Raw genomic sequence first — 24,778 nt, 5'->3', positions numbered from 1 at the left:
GCCTTCCGAACGAGGTATGGGCATTATGAGTTCTTGGTCATGTCGTTTGGTTTGACCAATGCCCCAGCAACATTTATGGATCTGATGAACAGGGTGTTCAAAGAATTTTTGGATCAGTTTGTGATCGTTTTCATCGATGACACTTTGGTTTACTCCAGTTCAGAGGCAGAGCATGAACTTCGACAGGTATTGCAGAGGTTGAGAGAGCATCGGTTATATGCTAAGTTTAAGAAGTGCGAGTTCTGGCTACCAGAAGTGACATTCCTTGGACACATTGTTGGAGGAGATGGGATTAAGATGGATCCAGCTAAGGTTGTGGCGATTAGCGATTGGTCGAGGCCAAGGAACACCTCGGAGGTTAGGATTTTTCTTGGATTAGTGGGATATTATAGACGGTGGAAGGTTTTTCGAAGATTGCTGCACCGATGACAGAATTGACATGGAAGAATTTGAAGTTCGTCTGGTCAGACAAGTGTGAGAATAGCTTCCATGAACTGAAGCGACGGCTGATTACTGCTCCTGTGTTGAGTCTTCCTTCAGAGGGAGGGAAGTTTGTAGTATATTGTGATGCATCGAGATTGGGATTGGGATGCGTGTTGATACAGAATGAGAAGGTTATTGCTTATGCATCATGGTAGCTGAAGGAGTATGAGCAGTGGTACCCTACCCATGTTCTGGAGCTGGCAGCGGTGGTATTCGCACTGAAAATTTGGCGACATTACTTGTATGGAGAAAATTGCGAGATATACACCGATCATAAGAGCTTGAAGAATTTCTTCACCCAAAAGGACTTGAACATGAGACAGAGACATTAGCTGGAGTTGGTGAAGGACTATGATTGTGATATCCTTTACCACCAAGGGAAAGCCAATGTAGTGGCAAATGCGTTGAGCCGGAGGGGCCCAGGACAGTTATTTAGCTCTACACAAATATCAAAGGAGTTGGTAGAAGAGATTGATAGAGCAAGGATAGAGCTGATAGTGGGCCGGTTAGCCAACATTACCTTACAGTTGACCCTTCTAGAGAGGATAAGAGAAGGTCAGATGGATGATGCACCATTGCAGGAGGTTAGAGAGGATGTCCTAGCTGGAGTGGCTAAGGATTATTCCATTTTAGAGACAAGTTTACAACGGTATAAGGGTTGGATTGGTATCCTGACAGATGTGGGTATTAGACGAGAGATAATTGATGAATCTCATACTACAACATACTCGCTTCTTCCAGGCACCACAAAGATGTATTAGGATCTACGGACTTTATATTTGTGGCCTGGGATGAAGAAGGACGTAGTGGAGTACGTGGCCAAGTGTCTAACATGTCAGCAGGTCAAGGCTGAGCATCAGTGGCCAGCGGGGTTACGACAACGTTTGGGTATTCCCGAGTGGAAGTGGGAAGACATCTATGGATTTTTTGGGAGGTTTACCAAAGACAATGGGGCTACATGACTTGGTGTGGGTGATAGTAGACAGATACACCAAGTCAGCTCACTTTCTACCAGTGAGGACGACCTATACTGTGGATCAGTACGTGGAGTTGTACGTGAGGGGGATTGTAGGTCTCCATGGGGTTTCTAAATCTATAGTATCAGACTGGGATCCCATATTTACCTCCAAGTTTTGGGGTGGTTTGCAGAAGGCTATGGGGACTCAGTTGAAGTTTAGTAAAACTTTTCATCCTCAGATGGATGGACAGTCTGAGAGAATAATTCAGGTGTTAGAAGACATGCTTAGGGGGTGTGATGTACTTTGAGGGGCCTTGGATTAAGTACCTCCCGTTGATTGAGTTTCCATACAACAACAGCTATCAATCAATGATTGGAGTAGCTCCATATGAGATGTTGTATGGAAGAAGATGTAGATCGCCCATTCATTGGGATGAGATAGGTGAAAGGAAATATTTAGGACCGGAGATAGTTCAAAAGACTAATGAAACTATTGAGAAGATCCGAACTCGAATGCTCGCTTCGCAGAGCAGATAGAAGATGTAATGCCCCAAATTTCCTAATAAGGTTTAGGACCTTGATTAGGAGGCCAGGAGGGCCATAATTGATTTATTATAGTATTTAATGATTATATGCATGTTTACGTGAATTATATTACTATATGATGGTGAATGCATGCATATGGGAGTATTTACTATTATAAGGGTATTTTGGTAATTTGGCCACTGTGGGCGTAATTGTATATTTTGGGTGCATGGTTGTGATTAATTAATATAGCCACATCATAAGGTGGATTGGTTTGAGCTATTCGACATGAAACGATCATGAGATGTAAATGTTCGGTCTAGTCATAACGGGTTTAAGTTCAGGGCTCGGGGTGAGTCTCAGGGTGAATTTAATGATTAGAGCATTACCGGGAATTAAAGGGTAATGGGATATGATTTATTGGTATTTGGGAATATTGAGAATAGCGGGAATTGGAGAGCGTTAATTATAATTAACGAGATAGGCGGGAAAGGACGGTTTTACCCTTGGAAGCTTTTAAAGGGGTTTATTTGGCTTAAGGGCATTATGGTCTTTTGACCCTAAGGATTTATATCAGCTTTTAAGTTTTTGGAAGGCTGTGGATTGATATTAAAACAGAGCCATCCTCATCCTCTCTTCCTCTCTCTCCCGTGCAAGCTTCTCCCTTCACTTTTCTTTGATTTTTGAGAGCCCAAATTGAGGAGTTGAGCTAGGAGATCAAAGGTGGGAGTTAGGGAACTTGATTCAGACATTTAAGGGGATTCAAAATCGTTTTTAAGGTGAGTTCTAGCCATTGAATTCAGGTTATGCTCTGTTTTCCTTTTGGTTTTCAGCTTGTGATTTTTGGTGTAGAAAGAGGGAATCAAGGGGAGTTTTTGTGTTTCTTTGGTTGGGTTTTGATGAGGGGGAGTTATGGGTGATGTTTAGAGGTTTAATTGTGTGTTTGGAGAAGGTTTGGAACTGGTTTGAAGGCTTGGTTCTAGGGGAAAATGCAGGGGAGGTCGAGCTGGTGCGTTGCTGATTTTTGGCTGATCTGGGTAATGAGCCGCGGCCTGGCTTTTGTGTGCCGCGGCCTAAGGTGGATTCTGAGGCAAATATGCCTCTGTCAGGGTGATGAGCCGCGGCATGGCTGTGGTGAGCCACGGCCCATCAGGGCAGATTTGATCAAAACTGTGTTTTTAGCTTAGGGATGCTTACCATAGGCCTCGGGGTTGATCCTAGTACCCGGTTAAGTGGGGATTGATGTCCCGGAGGCTAGATATTGATTTGGGAACTTAAGTTGATCATTTTTATTGATGATAGCTTATATTTAGTTATGACTAGGTGACCGCTAAAGGACTAAAAGTTGATCGTTCTCAAGGGTCGTTCTTTTAATCGTTCTAGCTCGACTTTGAGGTAAGAAAACTGCACCCTGTGTATATGTGACATGCATGGCTGTTATTGGTGCATGTTGGTTGATTATTGAGTATGACATTCATGGCTATTATGATGCATGTTGGTTGATTATTGAGTATGACATGCATGGCTATTCTTGATGCATGTTGGTTGGCTATTAAGCGTGACATGCATGGCTGGTATTGATGCACGTTGATTGCAGGATATATTGCATATGATGCATGAGAAACATGTGATTAGGGCATGCTTTGTATACTGGGTATGATATTGTTCAGAGCTTGAACCTCTGTGTTTATGCATAGTCCTAATTGTACTAATACCTGTTAAGTAAGCATGCTGAATACCTTGTTTATGGATAATAGACATGTGATATATGTTTGGTGGCATGGCTTACCTGTGTATGGCGCTGACTTATTAGTCAGAATCGAAAATGGTGTCAGATCCGTCTGTGAAGCTGTGACTTATTAGTTAAGTTCACCACGGGCTGAGCACTGGTCGTGTTTCACCGACCCAAGGGTCAGAAGTGGCAGTGCGTTGTGAACACCGGGCCAAATAAAGATTGGATCCAATCAAGGTCGGGATTGAATGACTCATATGGGGTATTAATGCTGGACCGACTGGAAGGTCAATGAGAACTATAAGCGCTTGCTTGGTCTATGACCAGATGTTTATAGCCAAGGTATATGACCCCGGTGACCGTTTGTCACATGGCTAAGGGACGTTGTCCATAGTTTCGACTCTAGAGTCGTGAGGAAGGTTATGTTGGTGACTAATCACCTTGCACCTGTCCTAATCAAACTTAAGAAAGAATCACTTATCAGTTAAGCCCTGGTGACCCTATCGTCACATGGCTAGAAGGAGCGATGCTCATTATTGTGACTTTTGGTTATTGTCACCTATTTGCTTGGATTGATAGTCCTGAATGGTTATTATGATTGTTGTTGATATTATATCATGCTTTATTGTGTTTTCTTGCTGGGCTTTGGCTCACGGGTGCTACGTGGTGCAGGTAAAGGTAAGAGGAAGCTGGACCATCCTTGAGTTGAAGAGCTTAGGTGATGATGTGTACATATGCAGCTGCTCGTCCGCCACGGCCGAGGTTTAAAGTGGAACTAGGGTTGAACCCTGTTTTGCCGCTTAGAACGGCCTGTTGTAAATATTTTCTGTAATAAACTCTGAAACTTTATTTTCGGGATCCCAATGTATATATTAAACGTTCTAGTGAAACGTTACCTCTTAACCAAAATGTTTAATCCCTAAACCGCTAATCATACTTAGTTCACGATTTTGGCCAAATGACTCGGTTAGAGAGTTTAGCACTGTTTACAAGGCACACAGTAATGGTCCCTGGAGTTTGGGGCGTTACAGAAGAGCTACGTTGATCCTAAGCGTAGGGACGTGGAGTTCCAGGTGGGGGACCACGTGTTTCTGCGAGTGTCACCACTACGAGGGGTGAGGAGGTTTGGGAAAAAGGGCAAGTTGAGCCTTAGATTCATAGGACCTCTTGAGATCTTGAAGAGGATCGAGCAGGTGGCCTATAGATTGGCACTGCCACCATCGTTATCAGGGGTTCACGACGTATTCCACATCTATATGCTTTGGAAGTACGTCTCATGTGTTGAGATATGAGGATTTGGAGTTACAGATAGATTTTTCATATGAAGAGCGACCCGTCCAAATCCTAGACATAAAATATAAAGTTCTAAGGAATAAGACGATTCCTCTAGTCGAAGTGTTGTGGAGGAATAGTAGGGTTGAGGAAGCAACATGGGAGCTTGAGTCAGCTATGCGGGATCAATATCCCGAGTTATTCAGGTAAATTTCGAGGACGAAATTCTCAGTAGGAGGGGATAGTTGTAACGGTCCAAAATTGCTAATAGGGTTTGGTGCCTTGATTAGTGTGCCGGGAGGGCATAATTGGTTTATGTATGTGTTTAATTGGTTAAATGCGTGACTATGTGGCATGCATAATTAATATGATTATGTTAGTATATTATATGCATGTTTATGAGTATTAAATGTGCATATGGGCCCTTTACTGTTCATAAGGGCATATTTGTAATTTTGGCCCATTAAGGGCATAAATGTGATTATATGTGATAAATGGTTGAGACCACATTATTATATTGATATATTTGCAGTATATGGCTCGAGATGGTCCTAGTGAGCAGATTAGCGAAATAGTCACAGCGGGGTTTAATACCCGGCTCGGGAGAGCCTAGGGGTATTTTGGGAATTTAGAAAATATTATGGGATTTATTGAGTAATGAATAAGTATTTAGCAATTAATTGGACATGACGGGGATTAATTGGTTAATGGTAGGAACACTTGAGGAATTAGCGGGAACTGGGAGAAATGATTGTTTTACCCTTAAGGGCAAGGAGGAGTTGATTTAGTCTAAGGGGCAAAATGGTATTTTATGGGTTAAGGATATACTTAGGAATTTTAGGAAGTGATCAGAAACATCAGGAATACTCTCACACTCTCCTTTTTCCCTCTCACTCACGTTCACTCCCTCTCTCCCTCTTCTGATGAGGCTTTGAGTTTGCTGAAGGAAAAGACTTGGTTTAAGGTGGGATTGGAGCTGAGTTTGGGATGGGTTAAACTGAAGAATTAAGGTTGGAAGTGGGCAGAGAATAGCTGGAGAATTCAAGCCATAAAATGAGGTAAATTTCAAATTCAATTGTTGAATTCTGTTGGAGATTATGCTAAAGTTAGAGCTTGCATGATTCTGGTTCTTAAGCTAATTTCAGGTGCTTAGGGGAGTAAGAAATTGTTTATGGATTGAATATGATGTTTAGGTTATAGGGATAAGTTTTCTGGGTTTGAATATGAGTTTGGTATGGATTTGGGAGTATGGTTAGAATGATTTTTTAGGTTATGGCTGGGTAGAATGCTGAGGAAACCCAGAGAATTCTGGGTTCGCGGGGGCGCGCCGCGACCCGCGTGCCTAGAATGCCCTAGGAGGGACAGAGCCCTAAAACTTGTATTTTTCCATTAGACTAGCTTTTGGTTGTATTAACTTGTGAAGATTGTAAATTACCACTTATACCTTGTTTTTGGGATCCCATGTATCAAACATCTGTTTTAATAAAAATTAACCGTTTATGATCAAAATATTTTAACCCTAACCTGATGGTTGACCTTAGGATCACATTTTTGTTCAAACGACTTGATTAGAATGTCTTGCACTATTTCAAAATACACAGTGTAACAGTCTTGGTTATCCAGGGCATTACAATTTCTGGGGGTGCGACCACACCAAGGGTAGGCATGACTGCGCCAGAGGCCCCGAAATGCTGAAATGCTGATTTTTAGGGCTAGGCCCGGGGGCTCGGGGAATCTGACTTGGGAGCCATCTTGCGGGCTCAAGGGACATTTTTAGCACCATTAACTGAAAAACCATGGTTATAAGAGTTAGAGTTCAATTTGGAACTTAGGTTCTAGGGTTAAGTCCTGATGAACATATACTTGTGTTGTGACTAAGGTTTCCCCCAAGCTCAGGTCAGGATTAGCGCTCGGGGTCGTTACATTATTCGCACAAGGATCGAGGTAAGAAAACTACACCCGATGCATGAGATGCATGATTGGGGCTTGGTCCAGCTATTAAATGTAATATGATTGGGCCTTGGCCCTACTAGTAAATGTGAACATGAATAGGGCTCGGGCCCAGCTAATGAGCATGATTATAGTTATGCATGTGTATACCTGTGTAAGTACATTGTAATGTGTTGTATCTATTATGATGAATGTATTCTATGTATGTCTGTTCCCGACTGGGAAGCTCGGCTTATAAGTCGAGAGTTTGTCTATTGCACCTAACTAAAAGCTCGGCCCGCTAGTCAAGGGCATATTTGGTTATAATGGCTCGACTTATAAGCTGAGGGTTTAAAAGGGCTCGACCTATGAGTCAAGGGTTTACAAGGCAAGACTTATGAGTCAAGGGTTTGAAAGGCTCGGCTTATAAGCCGTGGTTGGTATTATGTCCGCTGAGCGTAAGTCGTTATGGCTAGGCCACTCTGGGAGTGCATTATGCACTTGACTGGCTCAGATGCCACTTGAATAAATGGGAGTGGGACATGCACTTGTGTGACTCTATGGTCACTTACTTGTACATTGCGTATGCTTGGTTTCAGTTTATTACTGTTAAGCATGTTGTTATATTCTGTTGACTATCTGAATCTATTAATATGTTTTCTTGCTGAGTCTTTTGGCTCACAGGTGCTTTGTGGTGCAGGTAAAGGTAAGGAAAAGCTTTGCCATCCATGAGCTGGAGAGCGTTAGAGGCGATGTGTACATATGCAGTATGCTCGACCGACACGACCGAGGTATCGCAGGGGAACTAGGGTTGGACCTTGTTTTGCCGCTTAGGACGTCTTATTTTGTAATCCTTGAGTTTTAAACTTGTATTGTGGGATCCCATGTAAAGACTAAAGTTTTCTTTTAATTAAAATGTTTGTTCATTGACCATGATTTTTTAATACCTGAACCCTTAGTGGCTTAATCACATGTTATAGTCCAAATGATTCGCTTGGCAAGTCCAACACTAATTTAAACACACGTGGTAATGGACCCTAATTAGCAGGGCGTTACACAAGCCTTTGGGTAGGTCAGACTAATCTCAAATTAATTTTGAGACAATTCTCAAATCCATAAGTGAAAACTTAAAATCAATTATTTTCTCTTCTGACTTACGAACAACTGCTAGTTTGGTCAAGATTAACTAGTTCGCTAATAAGGCTAGTTAAACTTTGTGAGTGTAACAACCCATTATTTTATATTAATGACTTAACTCAAGAGTATGCCTTAGGGTTAGTCAAACTTGAAATACATCATTCAATCATATTCTTTAAAAAAGATAACATTGAATAATAGCACAGTCAGAAACCTTCCATAGGGAGACGCAAACAAAGGCGCCTCGAGGCCCATTCCATGAAACATTGGTGTTAACTAATAATGGAGACCATAGGGTTTATTGTTATGTCTCCTGCTCCCACTCACTATTTTAGAATATGTGTTTTGTCAAAACATCCTATGCTTTTTAATTAACCAAATAAATTTACCAAATGATATTATAATAATTACTAATCTTATTAAGCATTTAATCATTAAACAAAATTTAATCAAACTACTAAATAGGCCCCTAAACTATCTAGTCAATAAATGCTCTAATTATTAAGAATATTATTTGCCTATCTAATAAAATTAATTATCAAATATGTCTTGAAATTAACACTTAAAATTAATTTACCGCTTTGTTCTAGATTAATTATATGATTCATTAAATGCATATAATCAAATAGGACGTTCCTAATCAAAACATGTTTCTACTCGATATGAAATGTATGCTTTAATTAGATATTGTGTGGGTAATAGGTATGGCATGTTATAATGCATGACAATATTATTAAACATATTTAATACATTCAAACATTTAAATAAATAAATGCAAGCCGAGTGTTTTCGGTATTTCTAGAAAAATTACAACACTTGCAATAAATTATAAAATAAAACCAAGGCTTCATGTAGAAGCTTCATCTCCATCTTTTGGGCCTTCTATTATTTTTATGTCATCAATCCCAATTTTAAATTATAAATGACTTCAATAATTTTTAAACAATCTTATAAAAATATTGAACTTGGCTAATTAAAGCCCAATTGGTCATTTACGTCCATTTTGAACTTGGGTCACTTAATTCAAAATTTAATTAGAATTTTAAAATTCCAATTAACAATTTGGGCCAATCCCACAAATTCCAGGAAACCATCAACCACCCTAGGGCTCGGATAAGGAGCCAAGTGATTAGAGTTTGCAGTTTGTAGCTCACCTTGGTGGGGCGGCTCAAAGAGCCACCAACTCACCAATCTGCAAAGGTGAGGCACGGCTAGAAGGGGCATGAGGCACGGCAGGGGCGCGAGGGGCACGGCAGAGGCACACAGGGCTTTCTGGCAGGTGCACAAGGGTGCAGAAGGGGCACTCTAGTAGGTGCGCAAGGGAGCGGGGATTAGGCGCGCATGGGGCGCGGGGCTCAAGCGCTAGGTGTAGCTAGAATGCTGGGCAGTTGCAAGGCTTAGGTGCCTAGTGCGCAAGCAGCAAATTCCGAGGAAGCACCTAAGGGCTTGAGGCTGGATTTACACTTTTGCGAATAATTTTAAATTCAGAAAATGAAATTACAAAAAATCATATGCCCCATATGGCTTACAATTTTGTAGATCTAGAAAAAATAAGAACAATTCCTAAACCCAAAACACCATATAATTAACGATTATTAGGAACAAACATTCATCAAAATAAACATTCATTCATTCATCACATATTACAATAATATAAGAATGCATATTATACCGACACATTAATTAATGTATGTAGACATTAATGACTGCTTTGATACTAATTGTTGGTAACTGGTTTACCATATATGCAGCAGAAAGCACAGAGTGGTGGGCCTAGAGATTTCAAAAATAATTATTTAAATAACTGGATCCATTAACATGCAAAACATTAATCAAAGAGAAAGAAAAAAGACGATCAAGATTTACCAGTTGTGGAACAATCAAGAATCCTCGTTATCTTTTAGTACCTCCAACGAACATCCAATCCAAAGCAGTCTTTTGAATACTCAGACCAAAATCTTCCAAGATGTATCTCTACACCTCAAGACATGTGTGGGCACGTAGAGTAATAGTGAGAAAATTTATGATTCACAAGATGTACTCAACTCGTGAGATCTTGGAATATTAGGTCTAAGATAGTTTTCAGGGATAGGAAAAATATTACATTATATTTTTCTCTCTGTGAAAAGCTTATAATTTTCTCTCTAGAATATTCTCTCTATTAAGCGTATTATGAAACAATTTATATCTTATAGATTTATAAAAGAATTGATTAAATTCAAAATTTAAATTATAAACCAATTATTAAATAAATAAAAGAAATATCAAGATCCATTCTTGGACCTTGTTACACGCCAACTATAATGCATGCACTTTCTTTTAATAATTATTTATTCAAAAAATATCTAAACCTGATAACTTATCTTATCAGATTAATTAAATAATAAATATCATTTCAAATTCAAATCCAATTTGAATTATCATAAATATATTTTCACATTATTTAAATAAATAAAACTAATTAATTCAAAATTAATTATCTTAATTATTTAAATGTCATTTTTAAAATTGCCAATTAATTTAATAATATAATTTCAAAAATTCTTTTTTAATTAAAATACCAATTTCAAAAATTTCTATATTAATTAAATAATTTGTCTCAATTACATATTTGATCTTGAAGAATAAATTTCTTCCAAATGTCATTTCTCTTATTTTTCTCAATTTCAACTCTTACCTTGAATAGTGTTGATAAAGTCATCTCGAGGACCTATGGACCTATAATTTCAAGTTCCAAAAAATTTAGATTATTAACTAAATATCTTTAATATAATAACCTTAATTTATTAATCTCTATATTATCCCACTAAAAATATAAGACTGCACTCTTGTAATTATAGATATTTATTTATTGAGTACTTTTAAGTATAAAAAGTGTCCGTCGATTGAATCACTACATACAATTCAATCATCTATTAATAGTTCATAATTAACGTAGGAATTAATTACTATTTAACATCTTTAATTATATCTTGTTTCCTTAGGTACCATTAACTTTACAAGTGAATGTTAATTCATAAACTGATTTATGAATTTGAGCTCAATAACCTTTCAGTTCTAAAATTCAACCCTTAAAAGAACCATTATTCAATTCCATATTTGTATTTTATGTCCCCATCCATTTACATCAATGAGTTCCTAATCATTTTGACAAACTATAACGAGTGAATCAAAGAACTCATATGACATAAACAATAGTTCATAATAACTTCAGGATTAAGATTAATTTGTATATGATCATCTTATTGATATGTTTAATTGATACTTATAAAGTAAACAGTATTATTAAGTATTAATAACAAATTGGGTCTCGTTCATGTATAACCACTTTATACAAAATACATCCACTAAGATGTCCTACTACACCAGTAATCTGGATCTAGATTATATGTATTCATAATACTAGTGAACCGTACTTATAGTATTTAATCCAAAGATTCCATATAACTTTGTTTTACTGCAAACTATTTAAATTCGTTCCCTACAATCTTAATCATCTCGTACCAATAGAAGATTGTAGTCACAATAACGAATTTGGGAATTTTCTGATATTCATATAATATTATTCTAATAATAATAAACAATAAATATATGCTAAAAATTCATTTCATAAAACATTGTTCAACACATATGTTTTAAATGGCACTAATCCCAACATGCCTATACTCTATAAAAGTAGATGGTGTGAATCAATAATTTTCTATAAATTCACTAGTCTTACAATCTCATTGTCTTCATTCAACATCTCTAAATTCTCTCTCACTAACCATTAGTGTATTGATTCTTACTCGAACTATAGCCCATGTGTGTGATTTATTGAGACTATCTACTACATATGCTCTTCAGAAGGAGTATTGTTGCCTGGATGAAGTGTATTTGTAGTGGATAGCCTTAGTAAAATCATATACATGGGCCCCTAGTTCAAGAAATATTCAGTACACTACTTATTAGTGAGAGGGATTTGGAGATGTTGAATGAATACAAGGAAATTGTACAATATCATTGTCTTCATTCAACATCTCCAGATCCTCTCTCACTAACAAGTAGTGTATTGAATCTTACTCGAACTGGAGCCCATGTTTATGATTTACTGAGATTATCTACTACAAATGTTATTCAGAAGGAGTACTGCTGCCTAAATGAAGTGTATTTGTAGTGGATAGCCTTAGTAAAATCATATACATGGGCCCCTAATTCGAGAAAGATTCAGTACACTACTTGTTAGTGAGGGGGATTTGGAGATGTTGAATGAATACAAAGAAATTGTAAAGTTAAGAAAATTATTGTTTCAAACTATGTATTTTATAACAAGCTTCTGTCATAGGTTAGTGACTTTTTTTTTAACCATGTCGTTTTCAATGTTTATATTTATATTTCACACTTAATTTTTATTTTTTATTTTTTCAGGAAGAGATGACCCAAAGGCGAGCATCACAGACTGCGATAATGTCGATTACCCCCTCGATTTGGACATAGTCACTGATGTTTTAGGGCCCCGATCTCGTTATAAGAAAGAATATGGGGCGTTGCCTAGGCTGAAGGCAATTGGAGGAAAGTGCGTAGCAGCTTCATCTTCTTCTTATATGTCTACTGATCAACAGTCTGTTCCTGGGGAGACAATTATGAGAGAAAATGTGACCATCCACACCAAAAATGAGACCATTCGCACTGAAAATGAGAAACTTGAGAGAAATTAGTGCACCCAACAAGACATGTTGCATGTTTTAGTGCAACAAATGAGCACTATCGTACCGAGATTTGTGATGGGTGGACCACCGCTTGAGTTCGATTATGCTGCCCCGAGTCAATCACAAGCCAACAACGAGAACAAGGACGACAACAAGGCTACACAAGATGGCTGGTTAAATTAGATTAGATTAATTTAAATATTTCAAGACATTTGTAACTTTTTTTATTGTTTTAAATATAATTAAATTATAATCATATTATATATAATTATCTAGTGCATTAATTTTTGTCATTTTAATTTAATTTCATTGGCAAGTATAATAAAAAAATTAAATATAATAATAATCAATTATTAAATACTTTAACAAAAAAAACCTTTCCCATTTTAATTTAATTTAATTGGCAAAAAAAATAATAATAAATAAATATAACATAATTTAACTAAAAAAACTTTTTCCCAACGCAATGTTTTGCCGACAATGTTCAACCTTTGCGGGCGCTATTTTGCGCCGGTAATAGTCGACCTTTGCTAGCCTAATATTGCACCAATAACTGATGACTTTTGCCAGTGCATATTTACGCCATCAAAGGTGTGGACTTTTGTCGACACAAAATTGCTTAGGCAAAAGTCATTTCAACAACTACGTCATTCGATTTTTTCCCGACATCACTTTTTTCTCAAGGAAAAATTGCGTCGATGATGTCTCCTTTTGCCGATGCATTTCATTTTGCGCCGGCAAAAGTTGTAGTAGTGGCGGAGTTCTGATGATACCCTTTACCGACGCAATATCGTGCCGGAAAAAATCTCTATGCATTTCCCGTTGCCATTGGTATTTTTTGCTGGTGCAAAAAAACGTCAATAAAAATCACGTTATTTGTAGTGGCACCTAACAAATATATACACATAAGAAAAAGATCTGAGATAGACCTTTTAGGAAAGGGAGAGGAAGAGAGAAGTTTAGTCTTAAGGATGAAGAACTCACCAAAAAAATAACTAGAGGTGGCAATGATGAAGGCCCACAACAGTGGTGGTTGAGGCGGAGGGGCGGTGGCAGTGGTAGAAGCTTGGTGGCCGGTGGAGGTGGTTGTGGTGGCTAGAAAAATGGTAGATGGTAGAAAGTTTCTTGTTTGTGAGTGAAAATGAAAGAGAACTTTGTGGTCCAATAAGGGTAATTTGAGAAATTTCATAATAAAAATGAGTAAAAATTAACTAAATATATTTATGGTGTGTTTACTTATAGGATTGGGGAATGGATTTCATTACTCTTGTTACTTCACTAATTTTTGTTAAGAATGAGATATGTGGGTCCCACACTAATTTGTGATTGAGGAATGGGATTGGCAATTCCATGTTGTTTCCCACTCAAATTATAAAGTTTAACTTTAACCCTCATTTAAATTTTAAAAAAAATGAATAAAATTAAAATTTAATATATATATTTTATAGAATAACATATATAATTTCCCGAAATAAACATATATAATTTAGTAAATTAATAACTTGAATATTTGATATTTGATATTTTATTTTTTTAGATTCAATAAAAGATAATATAGCCATTAATTAAATATCTATCAATTTTCTTCCATATGTTATTTAAAATTTCTATTTTTTTTATTTATATTTTTTTTATGTGAAAAATAATTGACATCAAAAATTAATAGTTGTTACTTTTAAAATATTGTATATACGTGTATATATAATATAAATTTTAAATATTCATATTATTTTGTAAATATATTATTTTTAAAAATTAAAATCATTCATCAAAAATTTTTAGAAATAGATTTAACTTGCCTAACTTAACCAAGAATAGAATTGAAAATATATAGATTTTAATTATTATTTTTAAAGTGAAATTAATATTTATCATAAGGTTAGAGTTAACTATTTAAAGGTAAATATTAAAATTTTAAATAAGACTAAAATATAAAATAATTGAAAGTTCTTACTTGCAAAATAAATTGATTAACTATTAATTATACAAATTATAATTACATTATTATTATATTAATAAATAATTAGTTTAATTCAACAGCATGCTATAACTACCATACCATGGTTATGTAATTATTGAAAACTAATTTATATATATATAAAAAAATTGGTGGGGACATTACTTTTGCCCGTACCGTAGGAGCGTTTACTATTTTCAGCACTTGGAGAAATTATAAGTTTTTTTTGCATGATGGCGTGCATTGTGATTATAACGGGCATCCTGCCGATTTTCGGAAAATTTTGAATAATTTATGGTGCCGAATTCAGAGTTCAAACAGTTAATTGCACGTGTGCCTGATTTTTTTTATACGTGTAGGAAATAGACTATTTGAACTCTAATTTCGACACTGTAAATTTATCATAATTTTCTGAAAATTAGCAAGATACCTACTATAACTATTATGTACGTTGTCGTACAAAAAAAATTGAATTATAATTTTTCTATGTACCAAAAACAGAAAATACCCTTACGATTGCCACTATATATATATATATATATAAATATATATATATTAAAAAAAAAAAGAATTATCCCATGAGTTTATGTTGATATTTTCAGATTAGTTGATAAAGATAGCATTACCTAAAGTTCACAATTACCAAATGTCAATTGGAGAGCAGCAACTCGGCTCTCAAATCAATTTTTATTTTATTTTTCCCACTTGATGAATAGATTTGGACATATCTTTATAGGTAAAGATAACTTTAATTACGAAACAATAAAATTAAAATAAACGGAAAAAAATGAAAATGAAAACAAAACGTACATATAATTAACATTGGCAATTATCCAGTAGTTGAGAGGGGTGCAAAGATTATTGAATGGCGCCATACAGTTTTAACAACAGATTTTGCCCAAACAAGTGACTAACTCACAGTTTAGTTTAAGTAGCTTCAGGTCTCATCAAAACAAAAAAAAAAGTAGCTTCAGGTATACACAGACCAGACCTATACTGAAAATACGCAGATTTACATGTAATAACCTGAAATATGAAATTGTAATTCACGTACGTCCAAACAAAGTTTCCCAGAACAGATCATCACATTGCACGCTCTCCTGACTATGATCAGATTTAGTTGTTGGAAATGGCAAATTGGACGACCTCCAACAGCACTAGTACTGTGTGGCATGATTGGGCAAATTTGACACCATCACTGAAGTGTTCTTTCGCTCTCAGTTACATCTGGACTCAGTCCAGCGTCAGAACTATGTCTTGACTGTGACACTTCAGTAATTTTTACTTTCACATGACGCAGTCTGTCCTCTAAGAGAGCGCATGTACAGGCCAATAGAGCACCTGTCTACAGCCTCATCTTGTGAGAGAGAACCAGAGGACGTGAAGCTGAAAGTGAGAACAATGGAGCAGCAACCATCCGAACTTCCCAGTTGGGGGTTCATCTCTTTTCACCACAAAAGTGGATGGGATACCAGGCAAGCCTCTGCGGTATTGTAATTGTACCATGGAAATGAATGGAGCTATTCCATTACCTGACTGTATTCTGTTTAAATATTATTCAAGCCCATTGCTAATTCTGAATGTTCACCAAATGTACAAGTTCATATCCATGGCGTCCAACCTTCATACATGTTGCAGAGGTTGTCAATGCTAGTGGCTTGCTTAAGTAGATAATCCACCTGCTCCGAGATACTAATTTCTCTGGAAGTTTAATGTACAAACAAGGCTTAATGGCAGTAATTATACAAACTGAAGCTGAATAAAATTAAAAGACAATATGATACCTGTTATCAGAAATGTCTTGACCATCAAGTTTCATCTCTACTCGTCTCAAGACTGACATTGCATAAGGATTTTTGCCTACATAGAAAACAACTTTTATATAAGAGACAAAATAGTGGATACTATTTTTATATTCTATGCAAAAACATTTTAAGAACCAATATATAAAATTTGTAAGAGAAAAATTATTTTTCTTAATTCTGTATATATAATCGGTAAAACACAAGCCTATTTATATAGTTTACACTCCTAATCCTCTTAATTTCAGAATAAACAACAAATCATAAAGATAGCTACAAATCATCTTAAATAAAGAAACTATTAATTTACAGATATAACCAAATCGTGAGATTTGATTCTCTTATTTGTCAACACTCCCCCTCAGGCTGGGCTGTAAATATTGACGAGTCTAAGTTTGTTTACTAGTAAATCAAAACTCATTCGGATAACCTCTTTGTGAGGATATCAACCAACTATTGATCCGTCCGTACATATTTGATGCTGATAATTCTTTATCAATCTTTTCTTTGATAAAGTGACGTCTACTTCAACATGTTTAGTTTGGTCATGATATATAGAATTATGTACAATACTGATGGTATATTGATTATGACAGTAGAGCTGAATGGGAGCTTCATATTCAATGTTCAATTCCCCTAACAGGCGTTTGATCCATATTGCTTCGCACACTCCATGGGTCATGGCCCTATACCCGGCTTCTGTGCTACTTCTGACAACAAATGTTTGTTTTTTACTTCGCCATGTCACCACATTTCCCCATACAATTATGCAATACCCAGATGTAAAATTTCTATCATCAACTGACCCAGCCCAATCTGCATTTGTGAATACTACAACCTTTCTTTCGGTTGTCTTTTTGAAGAAAAGATCTTTTCCTGGTGTCTACTTGAGATACCTAAGAATTCTGTATGCTACATTGAGATGTTCTTGACATGAATCATGCATATATTGACTGACCAAACTTACTGCGAAGGCAATATCAGGTCTGGTATGTGAGAGGTAGATAAGCTTCCCTACTAGTTGCTGGTACCTTCCTTTGTCAACTGAACTTCCTTCAAACATTTTTTTTCTTGTCTCCGAGCTCGATAGGAGTTTTGTTGGGTTTACTGCCAAGCATTCCTGTTTCATTTAAGAGATCAAAAGTGTATTTTCTTTGAAATACAGAATTCCCTCTTTTGCTCCTAGCAAATCCCATTCCCAAAAAATACCTGAGTGCTCCCAGATCCTTGACTTCGAACTCTGTTGCCCACATTTCTTTGATCAGAATCATCTCTTAGTATGGTTGCCAATAACAATGATATCATCAACATACACCATCAGTATAGACATTTTTCCTGTTTCTGATTGTTTGATGAAAGAGGGTATGGTCTGTTTGGCCTTGCACGTATCCGAGTCCCTTTACTACTTTCAGGAACCGATTGAACCATGTTCAAGGAGATTATTTTAAACCGTAGAGAGATTTGTTTAGCTTGCAAACTCTGGTTGTATTAGGAGATTCTTCAAAACCCAAGGGTTGACTCATGTACACTTCTTCTTCCAGTTCTCCATTCAAGAATGCATTTTTTACATCAAGTTGATGCAACTCCCAATCCAAGTTGACAGCTAGCGAGAGCAATACTCTGATTGCATTGAGTTTGGCAACTGGAGCGAAGGTTTCAATGTAGTCAATTTTGTAGGTTTGAGTAAAACCTTTGGCAACTAATCGTGCTTTGTACATTTCAATAAATCCATTTGCATTGTATTTGACCGTGAATACTCATTTGCACCCTATTATTCTCTTGTCAGGTGGTAACTCCACTAATCCCAAAAATATTTTGAAACATGCATATTGAACATAATGGCATAGGCTACTTCTAAGAGATGACGATTTTTACTTTCGACTACTCCATAATGTTGCGAAGTATCTACACATGAGCTTTGATGAACAATCCCATTGTCTAGAAGATAGGGACCGATGGTGGAATTAAAATATTCAGTATCATTATCAAAACAAAGTGTCCGGATAGACGTTTGGTACTATGTTTGGATCATTTTGTGGAAATTTCAGAAGACTTGGCAGGTTTCAGATCTGTGTCTAAGTAGATAAACCCAAGTGATCCGCGTATGATCATCAATAAATGTGATAAACCAACGCTTACCAGAGGAGGTAGTGGCCTCTGACGCACTGTGAACAAGGGAGAAGGGGCTGGAAGGAGTATGTAGTTTTTGAGGAAACAAAACACGAGTATGTTTAGCAATTTGACAAATATCACATTGAAAATCAGCAACTTTTTATTGATAAACAAAGAAGGAAACAAGTGTTTTACAAATAAAAAACTTGGATTTCGTTGGATTTTGTGAATAATACTTCTAATTTGATTTTATTGATGAATAGTATGGCCTATATATAGGCTGAATACAAAGAGAAGGAAAAAATACAACCTAAACTTAACTGTCAATTACAACCTAAACTTAGCTGAAGGGGTGTTCATTGGATCACATCCAATGTTTTTAGGCCTATCCAATCCGATCTAATTATCCATTGGATGTTGAATTTTTAAAACTGATCCAATCCAATTAACTTGTCTCAGCCGATCCGATCTGATCCAATTATCCATTGGATTTGATCGGTTTTATCCATTGGATGTGTCCCTTTAGTTATGCATTTGATGAGATTGGATCATCCAATATTTTTTAACATTTATTTAGCTTAATTTGCTCAAATAACTCGTAATATTATAAATAGAAAGATTAATTTGTTCAAAATGATACAACACGATACATAAATTATAGGCATAATCCTAAATAAATAAATATATTTTTAAAATATACATACAATTGGATTGGTTCGGTTTTATTGGATTTTTGCATATATCATCCAACAATCGATCTGATCCAATTTGGTTTTTCAAAATGTGATTTGATACGATCCAATTATAATTAGATATCCAATTATTAGTGGTCGGTTGTAATTGGATTGGTCGGTTCTAATTTGGATTGGATAATTTTTGCACCCCCCTGGTTAGCAATACAAAATACTCTAGGTATTTACAATGATATTTCTACACTCTCCCTCAAGCTGAGTTGTATATGTTATACAAACCCAGCTTGAAATTGAATTCTTCAAAACTTGTTCTTGGTAGGGCCTTTGTTAGGATGTCGACAATTTGTTTCTTTGTAGGAATGTAGTTAAGTTCAATGATCTTTGAATTCACCTTCTCAAAAATGAAATGTTTGTCTATTTCAACATGTTTAATTCTATCGTGGTGAACCGGATTTTTAGCAATTCTAAGTGCAACTTGACTATCACTGTACATTTTAAAGGACTTGGGAGAGTCAAACCTCAATTCATTCATAAGCTTTTTGATCCACATCCCTTCACAAATACTTAAAGTCAAAGCACGATATATAGACTCTGCACTACTCCTTGAGACCACAGACTGCTTTTTACTGCACCAAATAACTAAATTACCCCAAACATAGGTGCAATAACCATTGGTTGATCATCTGTCGATCAACTCTCTAGCCCAACTAGTCTGTGTAAACTTCCAAGTCTCGGTTGTTGTGTTTTCTGAAGTGCAAACCAAGACCTAGAGTCATTTTCAGACACCTTAGAATACGATACACTGCTTCCAAGAGCTCCTCACAAGGACTGTGCATATGTTGACTAACAACGCTGACAGGGAAGGCGCTATCAAGTCTACTATAAGAGATAGATTAGTTTTCCTACTAATCTTTGATAGCTCCCCATCTCTACTGGAGTTGAATCATCTCTTCGATTCACTTTCAAGTTTGGATCCATGGAAGTGTCAACCGGCTTGCTCCCAGTCATTCCAATTTCCTTTAAAAGATCTAAAATATACTTTCGCTGAGATATAACAATTCCTTCTTTCAATCGAGCTACTTCTATACCAAGAAAGTATTTGAGGGTTCCTAGATCTTTGATTTCAAATTATGTAGCAAGAAGTCTTTTGAGATCTGAAATTTCTCTTAAGTCATCTCCAGTTAAGATTATATCATCCACAGACAATGAAAATTGCTAGCTTCCCTGTTGAAGAGAACTTGAAAAATAGAGTATGATCAACATGGCTTTGAATATATCCATGTTTGGCAACTAACTTTGCAAATTTGTCAAACCATGCCCAAGGTGACTGTTTCAAGCCATAAAGAGATTTGAGAAGTTTGTACACTACTTGACCACTAGAGTGTTTCTTCATCCCAAGTGGAATTTCCATATAGACTTTTTTTTCGAGATCCCCATTGAAAAAAACATTTTTTACATCCAACAGATATAAAAGTCAATCACAATTTACAGCAAGTGACTGTATTAAGTTCGGCAACGGGAGCAAAAGTCTCTTGATAGTCAACACCATATATGATTGAGTGAACCCTTTGGCAACTAATCACGCCTTGAATCTATTGATACTCCCATCTGAATTATACTTGACGGTGAAAATCCACTAACCAACTATCCGCTTTCCTTAAGGTAGCTCAATGAGAACCCAAGTACCATTTTTCTCAAAAGCATTCATTTCTTCATCGACTGCAATCTTCCATTTAGGATCTTTCAAGGCCTCATAAATGTCTGTGGGTGTAATGTCTCAAAATCCCTAATGTGATTTCATGCTTGGATTAGGAGGCCAGGATGGTTATAATTGATGCATTATGCAATTATGTAATTAAATGCATGATTATATGATGATAATTGCATGCATGTGGGTTCACTTATCATTAAAAGGACATTTACGTAATTTGGTACGTTGAGAGCACATCTGTATATTTATGTGCATGTTTATGATTTATAGATGAGACCACATTATAATGTGGATATGTTCGGCATGAGACGACCTAAGAATGCAAATTAGCGATTTGGTCATAACGAAATTAATTTCCGGACTTGGGATGAGCCTAGAGGTAATTTGATGCTTAATACATTACCGGGAATGATCAGGTAATGGATTATGATTTAATTATTATGAGAATAATGAGAATTGGAGGACATTAATTATAATTGGCGGGATAAGTGAGAAATGACTGTTTTGCCCTTGGGTGGCTGTTTAGGAATTAAATGGGCTTAGGAGCATTTTGGTCTTTTGACCAAGGGTTATATTTTAAACTAGATGGATGTAGAAGGAAGTAGGCTGAAAACAGAGACTTTTCCTTCTCTCTCTCGACCATCTCTTTTTCTTCTTCTTGGCTTGAATTTTGAAGCAAGATTGAGGGTTTAAGTTTGGGAATCAATGCTTAAGGTTTTAGGCTAGTGATCAGCCATTGGAGAGGATTCAAACCTGTGTTTAAGGTAAGATTTCAGCCATGGTTTTCTGGTTTGCTCTGATTTTGAGTTAGTTCTTGAGCTTGAGAGTTTTGATCTTAGAAGTGGTTATTTGATGTGGTTTGAATGGTTCAAAGCTTAGGTTTTGTTAGTTGAATGATGGATATGTTGTGGTAATGCTTGGTTGTGATTTTGGGATTTAATTGGTGAAGATTTTGGCTGGTATGGTTTGAGAAAATGAGCATGGGAGCTGGGTTCGCTGGGTCAAGTCACGACCAAGTTCATGCAAGTTGCGACTTGGACCCAAGTCAGAGCCTCCTCTGGGCTTTGTTAGGCAGGTGCGCCGCGACTTACTAGGCCAAGACGTGACCCGCCCCTGGTACCCAGACAGATTGCTCTCTATCTTGGGGGCGCGCCGCGACTCACTAGGCCAAGTTGCGACCCGCCCCTTCCTTTTGTGCCTAGGAGGAGTTTTTCAAGGGTTTAGGCTCGAGGTTTCATTTCCCAAGGCTCGGGATCGAATCTACTAACTGTTTTAGTATGACTCGAGGCCCCGGAAGCGAGGTTTTAGACTATGAACATTTTATTATTTATTTTTATTGATGGGATTTCATATTGGTTATGACTAGGTGACGGCTAAGGAATTTAAGGACCAATCATTCTCAAAGGACGTTCTTTTATTATTTCTCGCTCAAACTAGAAGTAAGAAAATTGCACTCAGTATGTGACATGCATGGTTATTGACAAAGCATGTTGAGTGCTCTATATATGTACATTGATTGCATAGTAAATGCATAGCAACTTTGTTTATCTGTGTATGGAACTGACTTATTAGTCAGAGAACGATAAGGGTGTTTAGTATTGATCGTGAAGTTGTGACTTATCTTTCAAGTTCAGCCAGCAGTAATACTGAGCATCGGTCGTATGGTATTGGCTTAAGAGTCAAGAACGGCATTAATGTGTTTAACACAGGCCGAAATGATTAGATCTAATGACCATGAGCATGAAATGCTTGACCAACCCTAAATTCAATGAAATCTAAAAGCCTTTGATTAGTCTAAAGACTAGTTACACAGAGCCAGAGCCAAAAGGCTCAGGTGACTGAATGTCACATAGCTTAGGGTGCAAAGCCTTAGAGATAGACTTATTAGTCATCTATCCAAAGATAGACTTATTAGTCATCTATTCAGAATATGACTTAATAGTCACTTATTTGATTAGGGTGCGAAGCCCAAAGTGTGACTCACTATCTAATTAGGGCTGCAAGCCCCAGAATGATTACCATAATCATTTATTGATATTACATACATGCAGTAATAAATTTTCTTGCTGAGCCTTGGCTCACGGATGCTATGTGGTGCAGGTAAAAGGAAAGAAAAACTCACCCATCCTTGAGTGGAGAGTTTAGGTGGCGATGTGCACATATGCGGCCGCTTAACCACCACGGCTAAGGTGTTTTTCAGAGGAACTAGGGTTTAATCATATTTTTGCCGCTTAGGTCGACGCGTTGTAATTTTTACACTGTAATGATCATTTTGAATTATAAACTTTGTAAACACTTTTAAGGACCCGTGTACAGTTTTATGTTTTAAATAAAATATATTCATTCATTTTGATCAAAAATTTTCACATTAGCCTATTAATAACACCTAGATGCACGTTTTAGCCAAATGACTCGTTTAGCAAGTTAACCACTGTTTAAATTTCACAGTAAAAGTCTTGGAGTAACCAGGGCGTTACAGTGGGAATCTGAATAAAATCAAGAGAAGAGACAAAAACTCGATACATAGATGTTAGTTTCTCATAAGCAACATACTTTTCAATGGGGTGATTGGTACAAGTTCTAACACCTTTCTGATGAGCAATAGGTATGTCGAGATTATCAATAGTAAGAGAAACTAACTCATGAGTCACAGAATCCTTACCTTCATGATTTCCAAGGTTTGGAGGACTTTGATGAGTGTTTGAACAGTTCTTGTCTTGCATGTTGACCTCTATATTCCCAACTTTTCTCCTGCTATAAATACGAAGTTCTTTGTTACCTATATCAAATTGTGCTTGAGTTTGAAGTGGTGGTAAGTTTGAAAGAGTGTTTAGATTTTCTGAGGAGGAAGGTAAGGTTGGATTGACTATAGAGAAGGACGAGTTGGATGTGTTTTCTGAACTGATATCTGGTTGAATAGGAAAAGAAGGCAAGGATTGATCTGGTTGGACAGGCAAAGACTGAGCACTTTGATGTTTGTGTGCCACAACATTGGGTTGAGGAAATGCAACTTGATAATCCTGAAAAGTTTCCCAAAGTTGATGTTCCTGTGAATGCTTCCCCTGAAGACCAGATTTGGGAAAGAAAGATTGATGTTCAAAAAAGGTGACATTCATAGTGTTATAGACTCTCTTTGTAGTTGGAGAGTAACATTTGTACCCCTTTTTAGTGTTGGAATACCCGATGAAAAGACACTTGTAAGACTTTGGATCAAATTTTGTTCTTTTGTGACCATAAACATGGACAAAAATTGTATATCCGAAGACTTTTAACGGAAGATCTGAGGAGAAGACTGAGATATGAGGGAATGTTGCAAGTAACAAATTTCTAGGGCTTTGAATTGTAATACACAGCTAGGCATATGATTGATGAGATAGGTGGCTGTAAGGTTTCTGTAACGACCCAAAATCACTAATATGACTTAAGGGACTTGATTAGTGTGCCGGGAGGACATAATTGGTTTATGTGTGAATTTATTAACTTAATACGTGATGATATAATAAGCATGCTTGTATGGTTATATGAATGAAAATGCGATTATATGTTATATTTGTGAGAACCACATTATTATGTGGGTAAATCTGCAGCATGCGATTTGAGACGATCCTAGGGAGCTAGTTAGCGGGAAAGTCACAACGGGGCTTAATACTTGACTTGGGGCAAGTCAAGGAGTATTTCAGGTGTTGGATGGTTATTTAGGTTATCGGGTTATGGAAATAAATAATTTGAGATATATTTGAGGTTAGAAAGCTTAGATGGGAATACTAGAGAATTTTACTA

At 36.6% G+C, this 24,778-nt stretch overlaps 1 protein-coding gene across 1 annotated transcript in view; it reads right to left on the bottom strand.

Annotated features, from left to right (window-relative positions):
- Window positions 1-15,469: 15,469 nt before the first annotated feature.
- The window catches only part of LOC133798215 (uncharacterized), a 32,120-nt gene continuing 22,811 nt past the window's right edge, over window positions 15,470-24,778 (bottom strand). The window contains exons 14-15 of the mRNA XM_062236435.1: window positions 16,466-16,541; window positions 15,470-16,382 (exon numbers count right to left, since the gene is read on the bottom strand). Coding sequence (XP_062092419.1) covers window positions 16,283-16,382; window positions 16,466-16,541 — 176 coding nt within the window. The 3' untranslated portion in view covers window positions 15,470-16,282. The remainder of the gene's footprint in view (window positions 16,383-16,465; window positions 16,542-24,778) is intronic.

Source organism: Humulus lupulus, chromosome 1 (assembly GCF_963169125.1).
Source record: "Humulus lupulus chromosome 1, drHumLupu1.1, whole genome shotgun sequence".
Lineage (NCBI taxonomy): Eukaryota > Viridiplantae > Streptophyta > Magnoliopsida > Rosales > Cannabaceae > Humulus > Humulus lupulus.
This window is presented reverse-complemented; position numbering and strand designations above follow the sequence as displayed.